General features: G+C 42.6%; 1 protein-coding gene across 1 annotated transcript in view; it reads left to right on the top strand.

Annotated features, from left to right (window-relative positions):
* The window catches only part of LOC126204033 (nucleolin-like), a 111,492-nt gene extending 84,230 nt beyond the window's left edge, over positions 1 to 27,262 (top strand). Inside the window, exon 2 of the mRNA XM_049938459.1 lies at positions 27,072 to 27,262. Within this exon, the coding sequence (XP_049794416.1) occupies positions 27,072 to 27,262 (191 nt within the window). The remainder of the gene's footprint in view (positions 1 to 27,071) is intronic.
* The last annotated feature ends 370 nt before the right edge of the window (positions 27,263 to 27,632 follow it).

Here is a 27,632-nt window from a genome sequence, read left to right as displayed (position 1 = left end):
AGTTCACACTTTGGACGATGGATATTTAAAAACTGAAGATAAAATCTGGCAACAAGTTAGAAAAGTATAGGTGGCTGATGGCATGAAATACGAAAATTAAAGATGGATAAATAAATTTAGAGAATCAACTAGCCCAGTTGTGCTTTCTAACACCTCCCTCTCCCCTTCACTCTCCCTCAGCCAGAGTCTAGTACTTTACATACCATTAAAATGAATCAACCCAGTTACATCGGCTGTGTTCAAAAGTATGTGACCATGTTTAATTTCTTCTTGCACCATATTTGAAACAGTTTGTCAGAAAAGTTACTTAAAAAGTGTGAATTGCAGTATTTGTGATTGTGCTGAAACTAATCGGAAAGATCTGAATATTTCAAGTACTTTTCACTGTACCTGGAATTATGTGCACACAATAAATCTTTTTTGCACCTTATCCAACCTAAAATGTTATATAAAGAGAGTAGTTTTCAGTGATTTTGGCTGTGCCCGAAAGTATCCTAAAAGCAACATCTGTTTATGTGCTAAGTTCGATTTCTTTATCGGAGGAAGTATCAGGCATAATAGACATACAAATTACTTATTTTTCACACTTAAAGTGTTCTATGATGATTGCCTTGTGTCACAGTGCATTCAGACAGGCAGGCATCGGTAGCCTGAATTCGCGTGCTGGCTGTTGCGACAAGTCTTCTCCTGGTTTCATTCACTGCTTTTTACTCTTGTCTCAGTGTAATATGACACGCGTGACACACAGCAAAACACATGTGGGCACAACTACTTATCTAACAAAAAGTTTTAAGTGTACTTGTAGATGACAGCTACAGAAGTAAACAATGTTATTCACCCGTCAACAACTCGCCTCTCACTACTTATACACCACCTGGAATTTTACACACATTTAGGACTTTCTTTTTACTATGGCAAAGAACAGGCAAAAGATTGACTACGAAATTCTCGCTGAATGCAGTCCTCATTTCTCTGTTGATGCATTCGTTTTCCCTGCAGCAGCATTAAAGACAGACAGTAAAGTAAGTGTTTTGAGTGAAAACGTTTTGAAAAATGCATCCTGTACTTACCTTACAGATACCAGAAGAAATCAATATAAACTCAAAAACGTTTTTGAGAGAAAGATGAGCCTTAGAGACACAAGTTAAAGTATGCTAAACTTTAAAAAATCCAAATACTTGTTCTGTAGCAGATGGTATTCAGATGTAAACTAAACTTAACTATGGGAAGGTCAAGGTCAGAGTACTGATATCTTGACTGTGGTAGAGATACTTCGAGAGAACAGTGGCCGTCGCAGAGTTACACTGAATTTTGAAAATTAACTACGATCTGTTTTGTTGAAGCACAATTTCGTGCTCCAGCGTCTATCTATAACGCAGATAAGATGACGATAGTTATTTAGTTATTTACAGCATGAAAACGTATTTAAGAGTTTCAGTTACCACTAATACAATACACTACAATTTCTCCTATAACAGAACCAGAACGAAACATAATCGTCATAACTATGTAATGAAATTAACAAATTAGAAATACAATATTCCCAAAGATGAGTTTTACTTCAACAACTATTCTGCAAATTTCAAAAGGCGAAATAAATTCAACTACTGTTTTATGCGCCTGCTGCTCGTTGTCACCAACAGGTGCCCGCACTTCTAAATGTTCACGCTTTGCCCAATGAAGCACGCTTTGTGCAAGATGGAATACAACTACAAGTTAATTATTTTCGTATTTAAATTGTTTTGTAACGCCGTCCGATGTCAAAATGTATTTTCCCTGCCAATGTGGAATGATTTGAAGCACAAATTGAACATAGAAAAGACAATACCAAGGAGACTTGAGGGTACTTCATGGGAAGTTCTCAGCAACCGAACAGTTACAACATTTCGAGACAGCCGTCAGACACTGGACGCCATGCTCTCTCTGTCTTCTTGGAAGTAAAGAAAGCGCAGTACTCGATAGACCATGAGCTCTTTCTAAACGTTATTAACGAATTTGAATTCATCAGAAAATGCTCGCCACACCCAGTGCCACCATGACATACACGAAATTCAACGTGAAGAACCTAGCATGACAATCTCTTACCTTCAGATATTTATGGAGTGTGGTTAGGCTTTTCCAACTTCTTCCTCGAAGTATTCATCCGAATATTGTGAACAGAACTAACATATAAAGGCTATATCCCACTACGAACTACATTTGAAGAAACTACAGTAATCTGCCCAGCTTGTCAAGGGACACTCAAATCCAAATCAGACCACTAAAGTAACTGATGAATAAACTGGCCAGCAGGTATTCTTCGAGAAAACCGAAGTAACGTCCGATATCAAAGATGCCTCATCAACCTCCAGACGATATGAAGATACATTAGTGACTAGAAAGATTTAAGTGCCCAGGAAGTCCATTGTAGGAAACAGTTTGGACAAGTGATCATTACTAGAACGAAAGCACAACGCTCAGATAGGCCTTAAAGACCACTCGAATACTGCGACAGTATTACAAGAACGGCTGTCATAAGAACTTCCAGTAAAGAAGTTTACAATAAAATGGAAAATAAAATCTCTTGATGAAACGATCCTCTAAAGATAGGACACGATCTTCAAGTCACTTCTGAACAAACTGTACGTTTCCATTAAATGAGTAAAGAATGTACTACACATCAGAATGCCTCTTTAGAATAGGCGACTCACCATTTAGTCGAGATGACGGTAACTTTAGGCTATCTGGTTGTAAAAGTATAAGATCGAAAGAAATGTCCCCTGCATGCCAAAGTATTAAAAGCGAGTCTTAATAATGGTGAATGTTCATTGTTATACTTAAACTCGTGATTGTAAGGGCCAAGCTAATTTTCGAGAAATGTGTAAAACTTATTTGATATCGATTTATGTAAATTTCGGTGCAGGGCAACAGAACTGTTAGATAATGTAATTTTGAACGGCAACGTGTAGATATCACGATGCACAATGCGTAATCCTGACTAGCCGGTACATCAAACAATCCGTCGGCGAGAAAGCAACCCATTTTCAATAAAATTTATCGGAGCCATCTGAGTGCAAAACAAAATGACTCGGATTAACATGTTGGTCCCCAATATTGCTAATCCTTATCTTTAGTCTTGTAAACAATCATCCCATCAGAACTATTATTGTAATTACAAAGAAAATTAATGAAGTTTACTTTCTGCTAAAACTGCTTGAGAATTCGTAGGTTAGCACTTTCCTGAAATCGTATATTGGTATTAAGACACTGAACTGACATGATATTATTCCCATCAATACACCATGCCAATCAACGTACCCTACAGTTGATTGAATTTTATGGTAATTAAATTTATTGGCCTATCTGTGTGCGCTGACTGCTCGCATGCTCTGCAACCTGTCATTATTAAGTAAACAATGAGACTGTCAAAAATCAAATTTCATTTTCCGTACTTGTGATGTGCAGTGCAATACGAAATCTTGTAAGTTATCATAAAATACTTCTCAAGAACACAACTCGTTTTGTGAAATACTGGTATGCAAACACAGTCATGAAAGTAAAAATTAAAATGGGGAACTAATGATTGATAAATGAGAATAAGTTTAACTATGCTTCATTAAACCATGACAACGATACACCTTTTCATAAAGTTCTCACAACTAGACAAATAAACAAAAAATATTTCCTAATAACTCTCTTGTGTACAGTTGCTTTCCTTGACTCTTGTTTCAACTACAAGACAAAACCGTATGTTACATTATGAAACTACTACAGTAAACTTCATGCATATGTGATGTTCTAACAATAAGAAGCTACACAGTTACAAATATAAAAAAACTGGATTATCTTAAAAATTGGATTTTGTCATTCTTCCGTTAATAATTGGTCAACACATATCATCACAATATCCCTTTTTAAATAATACTGCCTAAATTGCACAGCAGGTCAGGATTCATCCTTCACAACCAAGTATATTAGCAGACTGTCCAACACACATTTATCAAATTCTCTATTTGAAATATTTCTGAAGATGGCGAAGTGTTGGATCGCCGAAATATCGAATCGAGTTGATTTTAGGATCTGGCAGCAAACCTGAAGAGACCTTCAAGACTTATTGTACCAGGAAAGTCTACGAAGTCACAAATTCGCAACTTCATTCACATTTATCGCCAGAACTTCCTGAGAATCATCACAGCAAGTGGGACAGTGTCTTTTCAAAGTACCCATTAGTTGGATGAAGGAATAGGTTGCACGTATTTACTAGAAGGGTAGCAGAGGTATTCTACTAAAGTATCTTGCAATATTCATGATGTGTATCAGAATTTTAGAACATATACTGAGCTCAAACGGAATGAGGCCTACGTAATGACCTCCTCTGACCAATAAGTATGGGTTTGGAAACATCGACCATGTGAAACACAACTCGCACTTTCCTGACAAACTTCCAGAAAGCCCTGGATCAAGACACAGGTAGATCTCGATATCTGAAAATAGCCTAGGTCATTAACAGAACATGAACATCAAGGGTCTCAAACACTGCTCGAACGCACAGCCAAACTCACTTCTATATATGTCATTGGCTTCCCATCCAAGGATACATGCAGCGTCCTCCCCACCAAGAAGTTCTCAGTCTAGTCGCAAATTTTGGTTGATACTCTACACGATAGTACTATTGATAATATACATAGTTGTGGTACTGGGTGAAATACTTTTTGCAAATAGAAATTTAGTGGATCTACCTGACTGTCTTCATTCATGGTTTTCTGGATATCTGTCAGGAAAGGATAACTGTAAGAATGGTAAAAGTATCCAGAGAATTTTCGCAGTTCATTCTGTTATGTATAATTGCGATCTTTCTGAAAAGAACCGCACAAATAATATGTCAGATGCTCATAAGATTAGAAAATAGTTCAAAATTTGGAAACTGGCTTTAGAAGTAGTCATATGTAAAACTGAGCTCTTCACAAAACGGAAAAATATAGTTTTAGTTTAGTTTCATGTTGAACGAATCATAGTCGCGAGAAATTGTGGGATCTCAACATATTTGCATGTTGCTTGATTAGTTTAATATTGTACTTGGTAATATAGAGTAGTTTCTGTAGTGTGCAACCACTGTAGGATCTCTACTTTCTTTTACCAAGAGATACTTTTCCCTTTTTCTTTCACAGGTTACAGTAATCTGTTAGTGATCCATAGTTTATTACATGGCTGTTTAACGTTCTTTCTTATTATCCTTTGCAGATAACTACTTTCAAATAATGATGTGAATTTATCGATGAATACCTTGAATTTTATGTTAGTATAACGTTCATAATTGATTTCACATCAGGTCATCTCATGTAAACTAGCCTCAGAAAGATTTGTCCTGCAGTCATTGATTAATCTAGCTGATTGCCACCGATAAGTATCCACACTGTAAGGCATTATCTTACCTGCCATAATTAACTGTGCATCATGGTCAGAGAGAGTATCTGTTAGTGGATAAACAGTTATTTTTCTTGTTTTGAGCATCACAAAAAATACATCACAAATTAGGATCCTACTGTCTTCATGCACCCATATGGTAAAGTTAAGATCAAATTGTAGGATCCAAATAAGTTTTACAGATCATTTTTCCTATCAGAATCCTTTAAAAACTCTTAAGGGAAGTCACCACAGACTACTGACTGCGTGATGTTGTATGACAGGTTGCATAGTAAGGAACAGAGATTCCTCATTAAAGTTCAAAATATCCGAACAGGGATCCATATACTCAATTAAAAGTTAAATATTTTTCAGTATTAATTGACTAGCATACACTTCTCTTTGCTAATCACTGCAAAATCGACCTGTCTAAATGTTTTTGAACTTAAATACATGTAACAGCTCCTCCATTTCCCAGATAGTTCTGTGTGAGTAAGATACTAGATTGTAATCTTTTACATGTAACGTATCTAACCTTGTGGTTATTTGGTGTTCAGACAGCCACAGGGTGTGTATCTTTTCAGAGCTCTCTAAATATTCCAAACAGACAAGAATCTCTTCTACTTTATTACTCAGCCCTGTAATATTTTGTTGAAATAAACTAACCTTATTTTTCCGTGCATTATAAAGCCTTTTGTTGGTCTCTTCTGTTATTTTCACTTCTTTCAATGGATCTACCTTGTCTGACTCCTGCCTCTAATCTTAAAAAGGTGCTCCTCTGACACCATCAACCACAGGGATCTTGTAATATGTGACTGTGCTCTCCTGTATATTATCTGCAAGAAGCTCAGCCAACCTACCTTTACCCTTCCTACTTAGGTGTAGGCCATACCTAGTACATTCTCACCTCCCAATAATAGTAACAGGTGCTGCACTCAAGTGAGATTTCATTTCAGTCAACAGCAACCAGCTCAGCTCAGTGTGCACATGGGTTACAGCAGTGTTAACCCAGGGCTTGTCATGGTGCTCTAGGTCCTTCACAAAACTAACATTTGTGTGCATAGATGCTATTTCCATTTGATCCAGGTCACCACTAATGCTATAATTTATGTCCGTAGCCAGGCTGTTACCTGTTCCAATAACTATAATAGCCTGATCCTATTTGCCACAACATTTGCACAAATTCCCTATGTCCTCTGTCACCTGGTTCAGGCTACCACTTGGCTCCAGAATACGTATGTCCTCGTACCCTGTTCCTATTTTGTCTCATACCATCTAACATATACCCCTGTCCCCACCCCATAGGTGCAACCTGGCAGCAAGACTTTTTTCTTCCTGTTCTCTTTTGACACCGATCTACACTTAGTTTCTTTCCTAAAAGTCTGTGGCACATTCCTTTTTTTTCCTACAGCTGGATGGGGCGCTTCCCTTCCTACCTCAGGTATCCTACTGCAAAATAGCTCGCTACCTCAGTTACTCAATTCCTAACCGATTCAAATTTAGCTATAGCTAGAGTGGGCATTGCATGACTTAAGACTATGACAAGGCTCACTGAAGAATATGGGAATGGCTTTTCTCCGTTGTGTTTCAGCCCATATCCTCAAGCAGTTAAGATTCGTTAGACATTTTCCTAGCGCAGACATGTCAGCAAAACAAAACAGTATATGCAATAAAGAGATAATTGAAATGAGGTTCAAACGTTTAAATAAGCTTCTGTTCTACAATGATGTTGCCTAAACCACGTTTTATGCGATTAAGATCATCCGTTTATTTGAAATTAACACAAAAAATGCATGTGGACCTTGATCTGACATAAAATTAATAATGCAACTGAAAAATATTTAAACTAGTAGTGCAAGCTGTAGTGATGTAGTGGATGCGGAGTATTTGCAGAAGGTAGCCTATGCATAATGAGGGCGAAACTCTGTTAATTAATTTATTAAATAAGCAGGAAATATTAAAAATTTGTTACTGGAGACACTCAGTATTATTACAACGAAATCTAAAGTTGATTAATTATTAACTGTAGCAATACCAACGCTTTTCTGTAACAGATTAGCAAGGGATGTGAGGGGTTTACTTTATGCACACCCTAAAAAAATGCGTTAATTGTTAATGACACATGTTAACAACACACGTTTTGAAGAAATGCTGACATGTAAGAAGGTTTCATAACGTGAAAATTACCTTTTGTCACACTCTTAGCAAATCAATGCATGTTCTGTATTGTGTACTAGCAACCTGTATGATTAGCACAATTTTTTTTAAAAAAAAAGGCAGGTTTCATTCGTTTTTGTTAACTTTTATTCACAACATACATTTTAAACAGATTTTGATGTGTAAGTAAGGTCCTTGAATCTATAGGTATAGTACGACATCCATAGTGGAAATTTACCCTTACTACTTGGACTTAAATTTTTGGATTCAATTTAACTGAAAATTTTAAAATATGTATTAAATCCCGTAAAGGAATCCATTGAAATAGTATTTTTTAAAAATTTTAAAATCAAAAGCAATTGCCTAATTATAATGTTTTGAAAATGTTGAGTAATAAAAATGCAGCAAAATATTGAAGTTCAAAGCTGTGAAGAGACAGATAAATAACATTAACGTTCATGCGGTGGCAGGGGATGGAATTACTGGCAGCCATTTTAAAACTTTAAATCCCAACGGAATTCGAAGTAGATAGCTCACATCCTCGAAACTGTTGAAAGGAATCCATATTTCTAGGTTTTCAAGCTCACGACCACAAAACAAAAGTAGCATGAACGCTGTCTTGTCCATGTCTGGCTGTCAGAACCTCAGAACTCATCCAAACATCAACCAAAAGACTACAGGCTCGCTTCTGCAAGTCTTTATGCAGTTGGTCATGTGACCATTACTATACTTAAAATACATGTCTATAAAATGTCCATTATCATTTTTTTTAACGTAATGTGCATGTATATGCATGCTAGAACGTGTAATAAAAACTTTCATTAAATTAGCTATGTCATAATAAAATGTTTGTAAATTAATTTTGCAATTCTACCTACCTTCATAAACGTATCGCCACATTCGGCACTGCACGAGGTCCTTGTCAAATTACACACCACAAATAGAATATAAAATATAACTGATAGAGGTGTGAATTAGTTGGATCATGGACTGGGATACTCATGCCTATCTCGCCATGTGCATTCATGTGGAGAAATCCATAGTTTTTTGTATGTGATTGAATTAATTATTTATAATTAATTATCATTTTGTTTTGGATCAAAAGTAAAAAAAATTCATGATTGCCTACTTCATCCTCTTTCATCTGATGTAGCACAAGTGTAAGTTTGAGGACAGGCTGTATTCTTACAATCTGTAAGTTACAGTACCAGTAAGCGTAAATGTGAATAATTTCTTCAATGACGTGTTTATAAGCAAGGTTCAACTTGCAATGAGCTTTTCACTTCCCTGTGATTTTTGTTGCGTCTAGTTGTCTCGTAGCATGACTGCAAGGAATTTTATGTATTTTCCATGAATATCTTACTTTCTCCATGTATTAATTCAATGAAGCCACCATCTTTCCTCGCTGGGCAAGTACGCAACTTTATCCCCGCACTTGGAACGTTGCTGCTTACCATTCGGTTTCTGGCTGAGCACAGCTCAGAAAGGGACTACCACACCTGTAAATCACGCATGTCAACTTTAGTACCTAACTAACATGAAGAATGAAAGACTTTTCTTGGAACACTTTTCTTTTTGAAATGATGAAAGATGAATAATATTTAGTCTGTGTGTGTGTGTGTGTGTGTGTGCTTGTGTGTGTGTGTGTGTGTGTTAGAGCGAACGAGGGAGTGATTCGTAGTGCATCCCAAGTGCTATCCACATCTCCTTTTCAGATAATAAAGCTAAGTATCCACAGAGAGATACTCCTCTCCATTGTGCTCTGTAACTTCCTGTTCGTAAATCACTTACTTCTGAACTGGCAGAAACTGGAAGACTTTAAGTTGTTAATGTTTTGTGTCTGACCATTGTCACTTATAGTAATACTAATAATAAAAATGATAATAATAATACTGTTCACAGCACTATAGTAGCGCTTATGCAGCTATTACTGTGTTTTGCTATTAATAAAATCACATATATGTTTCAAAGTAAGTAATGAAGCAATTTTTGGACTACCACAGGTACTACCTACAACTTGGAGGAGACTTTTCTTGAGATATTTACCATTTGATACATGTGCCTATCACTTTCAACTTCAGCGATGTACAGGACAAAGGACAACATACGTGTGTAGTTTGTGGTCTTTGTGAGTAACCTGTAACTGACACCGCATTAACCTTATTAACTGACAAAAAGTAATTACTCGCAACTCATATAATCAATATTAGAGTCTTACAAAATTGTGATAACAATAATGATATTTTGAAAATAATTTAGTTTCGTCACTGAACCAGTACGGAATCGTTTAGTATTTACCCCTCAGAAAATTTCATTTTAACCCTCATGGGGTAATTACCTCCAAGTTGGGAACCTGGCTAGCGATTTTTCAAATCGATGTTGAGGTACCTCCATATCCACAGAGACGCCGCGGTTGTGAGCAAATGAGCATGGAAATGCCGCTAAGCTTCAAAGCTACCACTTTCGTTTCATCGGTTCAAATCCTTCCTGCGTTCTTTCTGTCTTTTCTTTTTTTTACACCCATTGATTCATGTTGAGGGCAGATTTATCACACATTGCCTAACAAGTCGGCAGTGGCTGAGCATTATATTGACACTGGTCACAGTAGGTTGTATGACAACGTCGAAATTCTGGCAACTACATCATCTTTTTGGGACTCGATAGTGAAGGAGGCAATTGAGATTGGCTTGACGTCGAATTTAATTAATAGAGATAGTGGTTTCAACCTTGATAAATCATGCAATCCGGCACTTAATGCAATAAACTCACAAAGACGTCGTCGCAGTGCAGCTCACAACGATATATCGACAGGCCAACACAGATCGAATGCAGAGTCATAGATTAACTCGCGCATTGTGCACGTCTCCGCCGCCGCGGTACGCGAGTATAAAGGGACGAAGCGAGCACTGGAGCGGCCGGGCGGTCCGCCGCATCTTTAACTCTGCCGGCCCCACTCGCCTTATGCGGGTTTTCTCAGAGGACGCCCCCTCCATTAACCGCCTTCTGAAGGCGGGTGCCCCCCTCTTCCACCAGATACAAGGTTGACCCCTCCCGTTCCCCTCCTCAGTCCCTCCGCTACCAGAGGTGTCTGCACTACAACGCGCATACAACAGCTGAGTTCCGCGAGGCCCCCACCTGCCCGCATTGTAAACAAGTGCACTTCCTCCGGCAGTGCCCTAACCTTCAGTCCCCTCCCTCCTGTAATACCTACAATCTACCGCATCCCACCTACTCCCAAAAATGTAACGCCTGACCCCCTCCGGCCACACCTGAACTCACTGTCCCTGCCGCCCTCTGGACGCCGCCACCCCTCCTGGCAATTCCCTTCGTCCCACTCCCACCGCTGAGGACATCATTGGGTTCGCCCGCATCTCGTGGTCGTGCGGTAGCGTTCTCGCTTCCCACGCCCGGGTTCCCGGGTTCGATTCCCGGCAGGGTCAGGGATTTTCTCTGCCTCGTGATCGCTGGGTGTTGTGTGCTGTCCTTAGGTTAGTTAGGTTTAAGTAGTTCTAAGTTCTAGGGTACTGATGACCATAGATATTAAGTCCCATAGTGCTCAGAGCCATTTGAGCCATCATTGGGTTCCTCACCATTGTACAGCAAAATGTCGACCAATTCCAGCGCTCTCACACCCTCCAACAGATATCCCTCACCGCCCGTTCCGTCTTTCACCTAAAAATGTATGCCACCTACTCCCACAACCAGGCCCATTTCACCTTCTCCCGACAGCACCATATCCAGTTCAACAACATCCGCTCCCTTCCCGCCAACAAGAACCTCTTCCTGCACACCCTTGCCACCCACCGCGTGGATGCCTCCCTACTCAATGAAACCTTCCTCCAACCCCACCACACCATCCACACTTCGCCCTACCTTCTCCACCGCTCTGATAATCCCTTCCCGATAGCGTGTGGCGGAGTTGCCATTGGTCACCGCCACTAGATCCCGGTTCCGCTCCAACCTCTCCTTCCCGACCCCACTGAACACCTGATACTTAGTCTCTTCTACCCCGGCCTTACTGTCACCTGCGCCACCATCTATGTCCGCCCTAACACCCCTATTCCTTTCGACTTCCTCTCCCACACTGATCGTACCTTCTCTTCCTACGTGATCGCCGCCGACCTCATCATCCATAGTCGTTCCGCCACCCAGTTACGGCGGGGGCATTGGTTCGTCTCCACCCTCCAAGGCAACCTCGTCCCCATTCCCCAGCACACCCGCCCCAAATCCAAATCCACTCCCGGTGTCATCCTCTCCTCCCCCAACCTCCTTGGCCGCATAACGGTAGATGTCTTGGACCCCATTGGTAGTGACCATCTCCCTGTCCCCCTCAACGTTTCAGATGGTCGTCTCCTTCGCCCCGACCCCCATCATCACCCTCCCCCAAAGTACGCCCACAATTATTCCCGTGCCGACTGGAATGCCTACTGGGATACCCTCTCCACTCAGGTCGATGGCCATCCCTTTACCTACCACCACCCTGACGATATTACCCATGCTGCCTCCTTTCTCCAGCAGTTCTTGTCTGAGGCCGTGGCAGCCCACATCCCTTCTGTCGCATCCACCCCCACCGTCCTACCTTACCCCCACAGGCCATCCTCCTCCTCCGGGAATCCCGCCGTCTCTACCGTGCCTTCCTTCGCACACATGACCCGGACACATTAGGACGCCACCAGCAACTCCAGAGACACATCTGTAACTTGCTCGCGGCGAAGAAACGCCGGGACTGGCGACAGACATGCACCTGCTTCAACGCCACCCTTCCTATCAACTCGTCCAAGTACTGGTCAGCCTTCCGCCACCTTACCGGATCTAACCCCCCCCCCCTACTATCCTCTCCTTCATGCCAACCAACCATTCCCTGACGCCATTAGTAAGGCCAATCACTTTGCTTCCTACCTCTCCGATGTCATTACAATTCCTGACGAACCCCAGTTCGATTACTCCCTCTTCCCAGATGTCTGCGATCGAACTGACACTTCCGTCCCTCCCCTCGCCCCTGGGTTCCAGTACTTGGACAACATTGCACACACGGGACTCAATGCCCCTATCACTACACAGGATCTCATTGCTACACTCCACACGAAATGCAACACCGCTCCTCGTCACGGCCGTGTCACCTGTCGCCACCTTCGTGAAGCTCCTGCCTCTTTCCTCTCCACCCTGGCCAGGCTCAACAGTGTAGTCCTGTCCACCAGCTACTACCCTGACCTGTGGAAAACCTCCCGTAAACTGATGTTCCTTAAACCCGGTAAACCGCCGTCCACTGTCTCCTCCTACCGTCCCATCAGCCTTACCTCAGTCTTCAGCAAGGTCCTGGAATCCATCTCATCTGACGCATCCACCAACATCTCCGCCAGCACCACCTCCTTCCCATTAGCCAGTGTGGCTTTCGGCCGTCCTTCTCTTCCGATGACCTTCTCTTTCACCTCACTCATCTCCTCTCCAAACAGCTTAATTCCCATTGTTCCGCTATCTTCCTCTCCCTTGACCTTGAACGAGCCTATGACCGCATGTGGCATTCTGGTCTCCTCTTCAAGCCCCTAACCTTCGCCCTTCCTATTAACTACGTCCGTCTGATCGGCTCCTTTCTTTCCCACTGTCCTTCCTATGTCACCATCCACAACACGGATTCCTACAACTTTTTCCCCTCCGCCGGTGGGCCCCAGGGTTCCCTCCTTTCCCCTCTTCTGTACCTCTTGTATACGGCGGACATGCCGCCGCCTTCACCCCCCCATTCACCTTCTCCAGTACGCCGATGACACTGTCTTCCCTGCCCTTGCCCCCACCCTGCAGCGCTCCCAACACCTTCTCCAATCCTATCTTGACCGGTTCACTGCTTGGTGCAACCAGTTGTTGCTTAAGGTCAATCCTGCCAAATCCCAGGCGATCATAGTAGGCAAAACTACTCCTTCCTTCCGCCTCCACGACGTCTACATCACCATATATGGCCGTCCTATCGCCCTCACCCCCACCCTTAAGTACCTTGGTGTCACCCTCGACCGTCGCCTCTCCTGCACCCCCCACCTCCGGACGATCCATGCCAAGGCCTCTGTCCCTCTACTTCTCCCCCCATCTCCTCTGCCACTGGCATCTCTGCTCTCCCCTCTCCCTCCCCCTCACCCCTCTTCCCCTCTTGGCAGGTCCCCGGACTCGCACACGTTACGTGGACATTCGCGCGCCGGAGATCATCGCCATCAGTTTCTCGTGTGTGTGCCGTCGTGTTTGTGTTAGTGTTCACCGTCACTCTCCTCCGTTCACCTGTGCCGTCGAATCATCAGTGTTTGTGCGCCGTGCCAACGTGTTTCAGTGTAATTTTCATCGAGTGTGTATGGCTCTGTGTTTTGTATTTTTGTATGTCTATTTTTGTATGTCTACTGTTTTTTACCCGTCACTCTAACTATTACCGTATCGTCTTACTGTTTTTTTATCATAGGAAAATCGAAGGCTGAAGATCAGCGTATGATGCTGCTGCCTGCCTACCTATGTAACTGTCTAGGTATGAAAATTATAATAAAGGAAAAAACAAAAACTGGAGCGGCAGTCTTGCGGCTCACTCTGAAGATCGCTGAACGTTATACAGCCGAAATATTAGAAGAAGACGGAGAATTCTTGCGGCTGCACACCCTAAACTTAATGGAACAGTCTTTGCGCTGCCAAAACCTGACGATTCACAAAATTCAAAATGCTCCTGACTTGCTAAAGAATAATAGAGGGAAGAAGCCATAAAAATACGTTCTTCAGTTTACTGGTGCATGAATATATACAGGGCATACACAACTTTGCACTGAGGTGCGAAGCTGAAGCGAAGTGTCCCGGCCGTCTGCTCTTGGTCAAATGGGCTGAAACTACAGTGGTGCTCGTAGAGCTGAACAGCGCCTGCTAGAGGGCGCTGTCGTCGTTGTCTGTCGTAGTGCCAACTTAACTGGCAGCTACGCCGTGGCATCCTAGCTATCGATACCATACCATTGTAGCTTCTGAAAAATCCGTCTGCCTGAAAGGCAGTAGCTTTCATTACATGTACGCAGTGTTCTGCGAATTAGTATTTTGATTGCGTCTACGACAAGTACCAACTGGAATTCTGTTCTAGCACAGAAGGCAATGCAACCGATAGCGAGTAAGGCGAAGCTCCAATCTATTCTGTAACGAACTGAATACGCATCCGAAAGAAGTTTGCTGTAACGATTGATTTATTAATGAAATAACTACGGCGAAAATGACTGTTTTTCCAATAATTTTTCATGACGTATGCTATTTAATGACATTATGTTTGACATAATTTTGTTAAAAAGGTCCACAGGCAATATTTGAGCCCTTATTACTAGTGTGTAGTTAACAACCTTAGCTGCAACAATATGCTCGCTTGCTGCAAACAGGACAAACGTTACTGATAACACCTGAGTGTAATACTTTGTAGGGATATAAAATGTGACGATCAGGTAGTTCAATCAAAGAGCGAAGTAAATGGGAGACTTCGGCTCATTGGTAGAGACTAGGGAAATGGAACCAGTCAACAAATAACTTCTGCAATCCACCCTAGATTAGTGCTTAAGTATGTGGGACGCGTACTAGATAGTACTGGCAAGGGATATCGAAACCATGCGGAGATAGGGGAAGTACGAACAGTCGTAGGTTTTTCGATTGCAGTCTTTCTCTGCGTATTCCGGTGATGAATTCTACTCGGGTTAACAGCCGATTGGTGGCGTCTTCTTGTCGCAAAGTTTCGATGAGTTTCGTAATCATCATCTTCTTCGCCAGAAGATGATGGGTACGGAACTCATCGAAACGTTGCGACAAGACGATTCCACGACGCGGCTGACAGCCCGAGAAGAATTCATCAGTCGTAGGTTTCTTTGATCTGTAAGAGTGTGTCACGCAGATTCTGAAGACACTTGAAAATGGACGCAAACCATCCTGGGATGGCCAATGAGCTCCCTGCCGTCGTTGGATAAGCAGCAGCCAACAGAAAGTAGTACTCTTAGCTCACTTATTTGTTTCATAACTTATTTCCTAATTTGTTTGCGTGTTTTTGGGTACTTGCATAGTTTAAATCACAAATTTCGATCGTCTTATAGTATTTGAGAGTTGTAGCATCGCATTTTAGTACCCGTGTAGCGTAAATTCGAGTAGTCGTCAGTCATTTGTTTCTTCTGAACGGCTTGTGAGGTAAAAGAGAGGAGAAAAAAATGTTACGGATGGAGAGGGACTGCGCCTGTTGTGTACGGATTTAGGGGGAACTGGCCACCGTCCGCAAACAGCTGGAAGCTGTGTTGGCCGTGGTCGACAGGCTCCATGCTGTTGCCCTGGGCCGCGGTGACGTTGGGACACCGAAGGCGAGCGTTTTGGCGCCTCTGGAACCTGCAGCATCGCCTGGAATGCCACTGCGCCATCGGATTCGGGCGTCCCTGCCGGTCGACACTTGCCTGACGGTGATTGGCAAACCGTGGCGGGGTCGCGAATCACTGGGCGGAAGGCGAAAGTTGGTGCTGGCCGTAAAGCTGTACCCTTACGCCTCCGTAACAGGTTTGCGGCACTGCCCACTGAAAGTACTCCTGAGCCAGCAAGGGTGGCCTCACCTGTTGCGGCAGTGGCTGGTCTTCCTGAGAGGTCCGGACAAGCGCAGAGGGTGGGATTGCTTGTCATTGGGAGCTCCAATGCTAGACGGGTGATTGAGCCCCTTATGGATATGGCAGCTAAGGACGGGAAGGAAGCCAACGTGCACTCCCTGTGCATAGTTGGCAGTGTCATCCAAGATGTGGAAAGGGTGCTTCTGGATGCCATGGTTGGGTACAGGGTGCAGCCAACTGCAGGTGGTGGCTCATGTCGGCACTATTGACGTGTATCGCTATGGATCGGAAGAGATTCTCTCTGGTTTCCGGCGGCTGTCTGAGTTGAAGAAGACTGCCAGTCTTGCTAGCGATATGAAGGCAGAGCTCACCATCTGCAGCTCGTAGACAGGACCGATTGTAAACCTGGAGGGTCTGAATCAGAGGCTCAGACGATTCTGCGACCGTGTAGGCTGCAGATTCCTCGACTTGCGCCATAGGGTGGTGGGGTATCGGGTTCCGCTAAATAGGTCAGGTGGCCACTACAGAGAGCAGGCGGCTAGACGGGTAGCAGGGGCTATGTGGCGTGTACTGGGCGGTTATTTACGTTAGACAGTCTCGGGAAAGATCAAAAAGGGCTCCAAAGCGCACAGAGCAAAGAAACGACGAGAATCGACCAAGCAACAGTTGGTATTGTAGTTGTAAATTGTTGTAGCTGTGTTGGGAAAGTACCAGAGTTTCAAGCGCTGGTGGAGAGCACTGAAGCTGAAATCGTTATAGGAACAGAAAGTTGGCTAAAGCTGGAGATAAATGCTGCCGAAATTTTCACAGAGGCGCAAACCGTGTTCAGACAGGATAGATTAAACAAAGTAGGTGGTGGTGTGTTTGTGTCTGTTGGTAGTAGTTTACCTCGTAGGGAAGTTGCAATAGATAGTCCCTGCGAATTACTATGGATAGAGGTTGTACTCAACAGTCGTACCAAAATAATAATAGGCTCCTTCTACCGACCCCCCGACTCAGATGATACAATAGCTGAACTGTTCAAAGAAAACTTGAATCTCATTACAAATAAGTACCCCACTCATACAACTATAATTGGTGGAGACTTCAATCTACCCTCGATTTATTGGCGAAAATACATCTTCAAAGCCGGCGGTAGGCAGAAAACATCTTCAGAAACTGTACTGGATGCTTTCGCTGAGAATTACTTTGAACAGTTAGCTCATGAGCCCACACGAATTGAACATGGTTGCGAAAACACACTTGACCTCTTAGCCACAAATAACCCTGATCTAATACAGAGCGCCGTGACGAATATAGGGATTAGTAAACACAAGGTCATTGTAGCGAGGCTCAAAACCATATCACCCAAAACCACTATAAATAAACGCAAAATATAGCTATTTAAAACAGCAGATAAAATTTCGCTTGATGCCTTCCTAAGAGAGAGTCTCCATTTCTTTCACGCTAATTATGTAAGTGTAGACCAGATTTAGCTCAAATTCAAAGATACTGTATCGACAGCAATAGATAGACTCACACCGCATAGGCCGGCCGAAGTGGCCGTGCGGTTAAAGGCGCTGCAGTCTGGAGCCGCAAGACCGCTACGGTCGCAGGTTCGAATCCTGCCTCGGGCATGGATGTTTGTGATGTCCTTAGGTTAGTTAGGTTTAACTAGTTCTAAGTTCTAGGGGACTAATAACCTCAGCAGTTGAGTCCCATAGTGCTCAGAGCCATTTGAACCATTTCACACCGCATAAGCTAATAAAGAGATGGGACTGATCCACCATGGTACACAAAACACGTCAGAACACTGTTGCAGAAGGCAACGAAAAAAGCATGCCAAATTCAGAAGAACGCAAAATCCCCAAGACTGCCTAAGTTTCACGGAAGCTCGAAATTTAGTGCGGACGTCAATGCGAGATGCTTTTAATAGTTTCCACAGTGAAACACTGTCACAAAGTATGGTAGAAAACCCAAAGAGATTCTGGTCGTATGTAAAGTACATCAGTATGTAAAGTACCAGTCAATACAGTCACAGCGCGATAGCGATGGAAATGTTACCGATGATGATGCCGCTAAAGCGGAGTTACTAAATACAGTTTTCCTTAATTCCTTCACGAAAGAAGACGAAGTAAATATTCTAGTATTCGAAACCAGAACAGCTGTTAGCATGAGTGACATAAAAGTGCATATCTTAGGTGTTGCTAAACAACTCATATCACTTAAGAAAGGCAAGTCTTCCGGTATGCCAATCAGGTTCCTTTCAGAGTATGCAGACACAATAGCACCTTTCTTAGCAATCATATACAACCGCTCATTTGACGAAAGGTCTGCTCCTAAAGACTGGAAAGTAGCACAGGTCACACCAATATTCAAGAAAGGAAATACACTCCTGGAAATTGAAATAACAACACCGTTAATTCATTGTCCCAGGAAGGGGAAACTTTATTGACACATTCCTGGGGTCAGATACATCACATGATCACACTGACAGAACCACAGGCACATAGACACAGGCAACAGAGCATGCACAATGTCGGCACTAGTACAGTGTATATCCACCTTTCGCAGCAATGCAGGCTGCTATTCTCCCATGGAGACGATCGTAGAGATGCTGTATGTAGTCCTGTGGAACGGCTTGCCATGCCATTTCCACCTGGCGCCTCAGTTGGACCAGCGTTCGTGCTGGACGTGCAGACCGCGTGAGACGACGCTTCATCCACTATTCAGTGTCCCCTCGACGATCACCAGTGGTGTACGGCCAGTGTAGGTGATCGCTCCCCACACCATGATGCCGGGTGTTGGCCCTGTGTGCCTCGGTCGTATGCAGTCCTGATTGTGGCGCTCACCTGCACAGCGCCAAACACGCATACGACCATCATTGGCACCAAGGCAGAAGCGACTCTCATCGCTGAAGACGACACGTCTCCATTCGTCCCTCCATTCACGCCTGTCGCGACACCACTGGAGGCGGGCTGCACGATGTTGGGGCGTGAGCGGAAGACGGCCTAACGGTGTGCGGGACCGTAGCCCAGCTTCATGGAGACGGTTGCGAATGGTCCTCGCCGATACCCCAGGAGCAACAGTGTCCCTAATTTGTTGGGAAGTGGCGGTGCGGTCCCCTACGGCACTGCGTAGGATCCTACGGTCTTGGCGTGCATCCGTGCGTCGCTGCGGTCCGGTCCCAGGTCGACGGGCACGTGCACCTTCCGCCGACCACTGGCGACAACATCGATGTACTGTGGAGACCTCACGCCCCACGTGTTGAGCAATTCGGCGGTACGTCCACCCGGCCTCCCGCATGCCCACTATACGCCCTCGCTCAAAGTCCGTCAGCTGCACATACGGTTCACGTCCACGCTGTCGCGGCATGCTACCAGTGTTAAAGACTGCGATGGAGCTCCGTATGCCACGGCAAACTGGCTGACACTGACGGCGGCGGTGCACAAATGCTGCGCAGCTAGCGCCATTCGACGGCCAACACCGCGGTTCCTGGTGTGTCCGCTGTGCCGTGCGTGTGATCATTGCTTGTACAGCCCTCTCGCAGTGTCCGGAGCAAGTATGGTGGGTCTGACACACCGGTGTCGATGTGTTCTTTTTTCCATTTCCAGGAGTGTAGAAGAAACCCATTGAATTACAGATCCATATCACTGGCCTTAATTTGCAGTAGGATTTTGGAGCACATACTGTACTCGAACATTATGAATCACCTTGAAGAAAATGACTTATTGATACATAACCAACACGGATTCCAAAAATATCGTTCTTGTGCAACACAGCTAGCTCTTTATTCCCATGAAGTAATGAGTGCTCTCGACAAGGGATCGCAGATCGATTCCATATTCCTAGATTTCTAGAAGCCTTTGATACCGTTGCTCATAAGAGCCTATTAATCAAATTGCCAGCATATGGAGTAGCGTCTCAGTTGTGTGACTGGATTCGTGATTTCCTCTCAGAGAGGTGAGTAGTGATAGACGGTAAATCATCGAGAGGAACAGAAGTGATATCTGGAGTTCCGCAAGTTAGTGTCATAGGCCCTCTGCTGTTCCTGATTTATATAAATGATCTAGGTGATAATCTGAGCAGCCCCCTAAATTGTTGGCAGATGACGCTGTAATTTACCGTCTTAGTAAAATCATCAGACGATCAATTCCAATTACAAAATGATCTGGAGGGAATTTCTGTATGGTGCAAAAAGTGGCAATTGGCACTAAACAAGGAAAAGTACGAGGTCATCCACATGGGTACTAAAAGAAATGCGATAAATTTTGGGTATGCGACAAATCGCACAGACCTAAGGGCTGTCAATTCGACTAAATACCGAGCAATTACAATTACGAGCAACTTAAATTGGAAAGACCACATAAATAATATTGTGGGGAAGGCGAAACAAAGACTGCGCTTTGTTGGCAGAACACTTGGAGGGTGCGACAGACCCACTATGGGAACATCCTACATTACACTTGTCCGTCCTCTGCTCGAATATTGCTGCGTGGTGTGGGATCCTTACCAGGTAGGATTGACAGAGGACATCGAAAAAGTGCAAAGAAGGGCAGCTCGTTTCGTGTCATCGCGCAGTAGGGGTGAGAGTGTCACTGATATGTTACGCGAGTTGGGGTGGCAGTCACTGAAACAAAGGCTATTTTCTTTGCGGCGAGATCTATTTACGAAATTTCAATCACCACCTTTCTCTTCCAAATGCGAAAGTATTTTTTTGACACCCACCTACGTAGGGAGAAATAATCATCATAATAAATAAGAGAAATCAGAGCTCGAACGAAAAGATTTAGGGGTTCCTTTTTCCCACACGCCATTCGAGAGTGGAATGGTAGAGAAGTAGTATGAAATGGTTCGATCAACCCTCTGCCAGGCACTTACATTTGAATTGCAGAGTAACCATGTAGATGTAGATGTAGATGTAGGGATAGTCTACTAACGAAATTTTAAGAACCACATTTAAATGACAGATCTAGGAACATACTACAACGCCCTATGTATAGCTTCCGTAGGATTAGTGAGGACAAGATTAGATTAATTACAGCACGTAAAGAGGCATTTCAGCAGTCATTTTTGCCACGCTCCGCATGTGAGAATGGAGTGGGAAGAAGCCCTAATAACTGAAAAAAATGGAATTAACTTCTGCCAGGCACATTACAGTGAACTGCAGAGTATCATGAAAGTATCGGCCGAACCAAATTCACTAAAACGTTATTTGCCTCTTCCGACAGAAAACTTGGATGCCGTGGTTTACCAGCAAATAGAGACCCATGTTCTGTTCACTAGAAAATCCACGATTATTTCTCAGCTGTCACCTTATATAGCACTGTATTTACTGAGTAGCGGGCCAAAAAAGTTCCAACATTGACTCTGGATCTTGCGGACGAACGAAGCTGGATGGGTTTCATTCGAGTCCCTACTATCCCATTAATATGTTTTCCTAACGCCACAAGTTGACGTCACTACCCTCACAGCTCCTACTCAAAATAGCATTATCTCATTATGTATACTTTGACGTTTTTCAATTGATTTGACCATAAAATTTTCGTATATTTCGAGCTACTACTTAATTTCTTTGGTGTTGGTACGTTCTTCGTTTCACATTGCGCCAAAAGTCATGAATAATATCTTTGAAACAGTACCCAGAAACCTAGGACGTGGAATGGTAGCTAAACAAAATTTACTGCTACATAGCAAATGAAAGTACTCATATTTTCGTTAGTAATTTTCTTATGTACGAATCTGATAGAAAAGTTTTGCAACGCGTTATGTCAAGGGAAAACCGGGCGTTGTAGTGCACAGTTTGCATGAAAGCAAAGGACTTTTTCTTCACATTTGTTATTCGCATTTGAGTGTAATAGCAGGCGATTTCCACCAGATGCAGAAAATATTTCATTATCCCCAACAAAACTGACGCTGATTGTTTGCAATTCGCATAAATTTTAGATTTGTCGGTTTCCTGTTTCAGAATGTAAACCTGGGAGTGTGACAACAGTTGAGTGCAACAGATGTATCTGCGACCGTCAGAGAAAATGGACGTGTTCTCAGAAGCACTGCCAATCCGGATTACGATGTGCGTACAATTAACCTCACCAACTCTCTTTAAATTAAGAAGTAAATTAGGTATTTTCGTTACGTTACTTCTGAAACCTACTTCTCAGTTTTAATAAGGTAATTTGTTTACGGCAAGTGGTAGGAGAAACTAATGTTAATGTCTTACCTAACGTTCTACCTAGTCTGATTTTCTCTTTCTCATTATCTCAGTCTGTGCTATAGTCCCCTACATCAGTAAATCTGTAATTGGATTTGAAAGAGAATTTCACTATAAACTAGGTTAGCCACATACTGAAATAGTCTCGCAAGAATCTTGGGTGCCTCCTTTACGGTGTTTCTGGAGGTGTGAGGAGCGTTCAGTAAGTAACGCAACATATATATTAAACCACACACTTTTGTTTACAAAACACGACTTTTCAATGTAAATTCCTATTAATGCGATAGCCTTCTGCTACTTTACTCGTGCGCCACGTGTATCCTATTGGTACCTCGCTTCTGGTCGATGTCGAAGTCAACGTCTTGCTGAATCTGTAACCTCCTTATCACCCACGTAAAGCTTCCCGCTAAGTGCATCTTTCGTTCGGCCAAATAGATGAAAGTCGCAAGGTGTGAGAATCGTACTGCAGGAATGAATAATTGCCCGAGATATGTGAGTACACTACCAAATTGACTATCAAATTCTTGAAGATAGCGATTGTTTTCCAAATATATTATCTTGTACATATCCTACCTCGTATTCAAGATTTTCGAGTATAGTTGAAATATGTTCAAAGGTAGTCACTGAGTGTGCCACTTTTGGATGCTCAATGCATGATTTCCCCTGACAATACTTTCTTTATTAATTTTAAAAAATGGTTTTATCTTGTTGTATTACACAGTTGGATGAAAAGAAATGCTTCTATATCGAGAAGTATGTCACGTATACCACAGTACTTAGAACTACAGTCTTTCAGATACAGTGTTTCATTGCTGGACATTCTCCATTATCTGTTACTGACCATCCGGTAGAATTATGGCCACCATGGCTGGAGTAATGGTAGTCAGTATATCAACAGAGCCTCATTACCCCAGTAGTAGCCACGATGCAATTGTGATAATGGTAGTCAGCATGACTGGGGTTATGGCTGTCACTATGTCAAATGTCTAGCATTACACCTATGATATCCACCATAATTCATTCTAACGATGGTCAGCATTGCTGGGATAATGCCAGTCACCATAATTACCCTAACAGTACCCACCATGCATCTGAAGTTATGATGATAATCGTGATTTAGGGATTTATAAAAGATAACATGGCGTACTGTAGTCTGTAATTTTACATACATTATGTTGTATATATAGGGTGGTACAAAAACGTACGGCCAAACTTTCAGGAAACATTCCTCACACACAAAGAAAGAAAATATGTTATGTGGACATGTGTCCGGGAACGCTTACTTTCCATGTTAGAGCTCATTTTATTACTTCTCTTCAAATCACATTAATCATGGAATGGAAACACACAGCAACAGAACGTACCAGCGTGACTTCAAACACTTTGTTACAGGAAATGTTCAAAATGTCCTCCGTTAACGAGGATACATACATCCACCCTCCGTCGCATGGAATCCCTGATGCGCTGATGCAGCCCTGGAAAATGGGATATTGTATCACAGCCGTCCACAATACGAGCACGAAGAGTCTCTACATCTGGTACCGGGGTTGCGTAGACAAGAGCTTTCAAATGCCCCCATAAATGAAAGTCAAGAGGGTTGAGGTCAGGAGAGCGTGGAGGACATGGAATTGGTCCGCCTCTACCAATCCATCGGTCACCGAATCTGTTGTTGAGAAGCGTACGAACACTTCGACTGAAATGTGAAGGAGCTCCATCGTGCATGAACCACATTTTGTGTCGTACTTGTAAAGGCAACATGTTCTAGCAGCACAGGTAGAGTATCCCATATGAAATCATAATAACGTGCTCCATTGAGCGTAGGTGGACGAAACTAAAATGAGTTCTAACATGGAAATTAAGCGTTTCCGGACACATGTCCACATAACATCTTTTCTTTACTTGTGTGTGAGGAATGTTTCCTGAAAGTCTGGCCGTACCTTTTTGTAACACCCTGAATAATAACTCAGATTCAATTTTTTCGAGTATTTATCAATAATTTAGGGGCTGTGGGCCTTCACAGAAACAAAGTTTTAATGCCTGAGGGAAATGGCTGTCACGGCTTGTAAACAGATTGTGTGCTTATGGAATATCGTCTCAGTTATGTGACTGGAATCGTGATTTGTTGTCACAGGCCACAGTTCGGAATAACGGACAGAAAGTCATCCAGTAAAAAGGAAATGATCGCCGCCGTTCTCCAAGGTAGTCCCATAGGCCCTTTGCTGTTCATCATTGTTGTGTACATTGTTCCGCGTAGTGAGCGCGTACACAACTTTCCCACTAGAGCGCGCCCCGCTAAGCACAGCAGCGCAGGCGTAGCGCTCGTCCGTCTCCGCACTACGAGATGGCGCTGTCTTAGAGACGGACCAAATTCTGCTTCCGCCGATCCGCGTATTCATATGTAATGCAGCCAATGAGATTGCTGCTAACGTAGAACCTTTTCTCCTCACGGATCACACTCGCGCAGTGATACCTGAACGCGCGAGATATTATAACAAGTATACATACCTCCAATTAGTCATCTGCAGTAGTCTGCATTAATCTGCATTTGTCTGCACCAGTCTGCATTAGTCTGTAGTCAAGTTTCAGTCTGCACCTAATAAGATGACCATATTCCTGTACATAGCCATGAAGATAAATGTATAGACACTTTTTCAAGTATCAGAGATATGTGAGAATAAGATTAACGTACCAAGACCAAAGGAATTTCAGATTGTCAGTTGTAAATAGCATCCAGAATCAAGTTGAGTAATTTTATGCTTTTTATTATTTTAATAAATATGTGTGAAAATTAATCAAGTTCTGTTTAAAGTTGGTCACCGTCAATCTGCTACTCTACCCGTGCAAGTGGCATTTCTATCGTCTGACCTAACGCAGAAGATAAACACGCCACGATAAGACCACGAGACATATTGCTGACACTCGCCTACTTCGCTAGAGTCACAAGTCAAATAATCTGATGGTGTGTGTACCGAAGGTCTTACAGTACGCACACCACAGAAATACAATCACAAACAACTTGAAACGGAAAGAACGCATAGGAAACGCTGTGGCGGGGGTGAATCGAACACTGCTTTTTGTCGGCATAAAAGAACATGCAACAGATCTACTGAAGAGACTGCCTACACTACGCTTGTGCGTCCTCATTTGGAGTACTGCTGCGTGGTACGGAATCCTTACCAGATGGGGTTCACGAAGCACATCGAGAACGCTCAAAGAAATGCAGCACGTTTTGTATTATCGAGGAATAGAGATGAAGTTGACACGAACATGATACAGGATTTGGGGTGGACATAATTAAAACAAAGGAATTTCTCGTTGCTGCGTGATTTTCTCACGAAATTTCAATCATCAGCTTTCTCCTCCGAATGTGAAAATATTTTGTTGATACCAGCCTACATAGCGAGAAACGATCACAATAATAAAATAATGGAAATTAGAGCTCTCACGGAAAAATGCAAGTGTTCGTGTTTTCCGCGCTGTGTTCGAGATTGGAATAATAGAAAATTATTGAGAAGGTGATTTGATGAGCCGTCTGCCATGCACTTAAATGTGATCTGCGGATTATCCATGTAGATCTAGACGTAGATATCAACTGAACGTCATTACTCTAGTAGCATCTATTTATTATAACTTCGGCATAATTGTGGTCACTATGATTGGAGTAATAGCAGTCATTGTGTCAAATTACCTTGATTACCTAAATTTTATCCATTTTATATGCCATCTGTCCTGTGGTGTTCACTATAATCTGAGTAATAGCAGTCACCATGTCAGCTAACCATCATTATCCCGACAGTATCCTCATGCAGTTTGAGTAATGGTAGTCACTACGACAGTGGGGTTACGACAATCAGTTGCCCATCATTGCCCCACCAAATAGTATCCAGGGGATATGATGATCATGCTCTAAACTGACCATAGTTACCCCATACAACACTGTAATGCGGTGATGATGATCACTTTGTGAACTGGCCATTATTGACAATGTTGAGTACAGCCTGCATACTCTCTGTAGGTCAGTTTGACAGTTTTTGTTTTTTATGTGAATGCTGACATACTAATGATTACATGGCTTGTAGTTAAACCATACTTTTCATCGTATTGTTTTTTCTTAAGAGTTTTAAGCACATTATCCTTTTTAATTATTGAATAAAAGCGTGCATTTGGGGGAATACATAAAAATTTGTTTAAAATTTATAAACATTTTATAACAAACTGAGACTAAGGTAACTATATAGTGGAAGATCTGAAACAAGTACAACTAGTTGTTGTTAAGGTTTATCAATTAGAAAGGCTGCTGAAGGGTTTAAAATACAATAAACTGCGAACCAGTTTGAACAGTGAAAATGAATCGAACCTAAGATAAGAAAGAAATGTGCATACACGTGAAGCCACAGCGTTTTTAAATACATATGATTGAAGAAGCATGTACTTCAACTTCCCTTAAGAACTATTTCGAACCACCATGACTCCATATGTAAAACAATATTTAGCATTAGTTAATACAGATATTAAAGAAATATTAGATTAGACTCAATTGCAGACCTTAATCCAGTAGCGCTCAATTTTGGATACAAAATATCTCACCAAGTTTTGTTGAGATCTCGACGAAATTTCCACAGGAAACTGAGGTTGCTGGAAAAAGGCAAGTTACAGCTGATTCAGTGCTCCAAAAACTATTTAAGTCCTCTTCTCCACTCCTACAGAAATTGGGAAAGAAGAAGTTACACCTAGACAAAGACAATAAAGCACAGAAAACAATATATGTATGACAGCAAAAGGTGGAGGTAGTTGGGAAGAAGAAGAAGAGGAGGTTGATTACGACGAAGATGATGATGTTGATGATGATGATGATGATGATGATGATGATGAAGAGGACGATTATGATGAGTATGATGGTGAAGAGGACGAGATGGGGGAGGGGGGAGAAAATGATTATGATGAGGCAGGTAATGTTCTTGATTGAAAAATGTTGTCCAACAAATCCTAATGTGAATAAATTGAGAGAGAGACTAGCCTTCTCTTTATCTGTGAAAGCGGTACGCGATAATTAACACGATAACGAACTTATATCTACTGGAGAGGAAGTTCGAGAAGCATCGATTATTTCTTGAAATTCACAATGGCTCTGTATAATAGAATTAAGGACTCAATTACAGAATTGGAAGTTGCGTATGAGAACATTCGGTAGTATTCGTTTTCAAAATATACCAGAACATTTTCCCGAAATTATAGTACTAGTATGGTAAGCTTATAGTCACAGATGGTGAGAGCTGAGCAGATGCATTTGTGTTCACATTGTAGAGTGTTGTCAAAACAATACAGTACATTGGAAT

This window comes from Schistocerca nitens, chromosome 9 (genome assembly GCF_023898315.1).
Source record: "Schistocerca nitens isolate TAMUIC-IGC-003100 chromosome 9, iqSchNite1.1, whole genome shotgun sequence".
NCBI classification, from domain to species: domain Eukaryota; kingdom Metazoa; phylum Arthropoda; class Insecta; order Orthoptera; family Acrididae; genus Schistocerca; species Schistocerca nitens.
The sequence above is the reverse complement of the archived record's forward strand: the minus strand, read 5'-3'. Positions and strand labels throughout refer to the sequence as shown.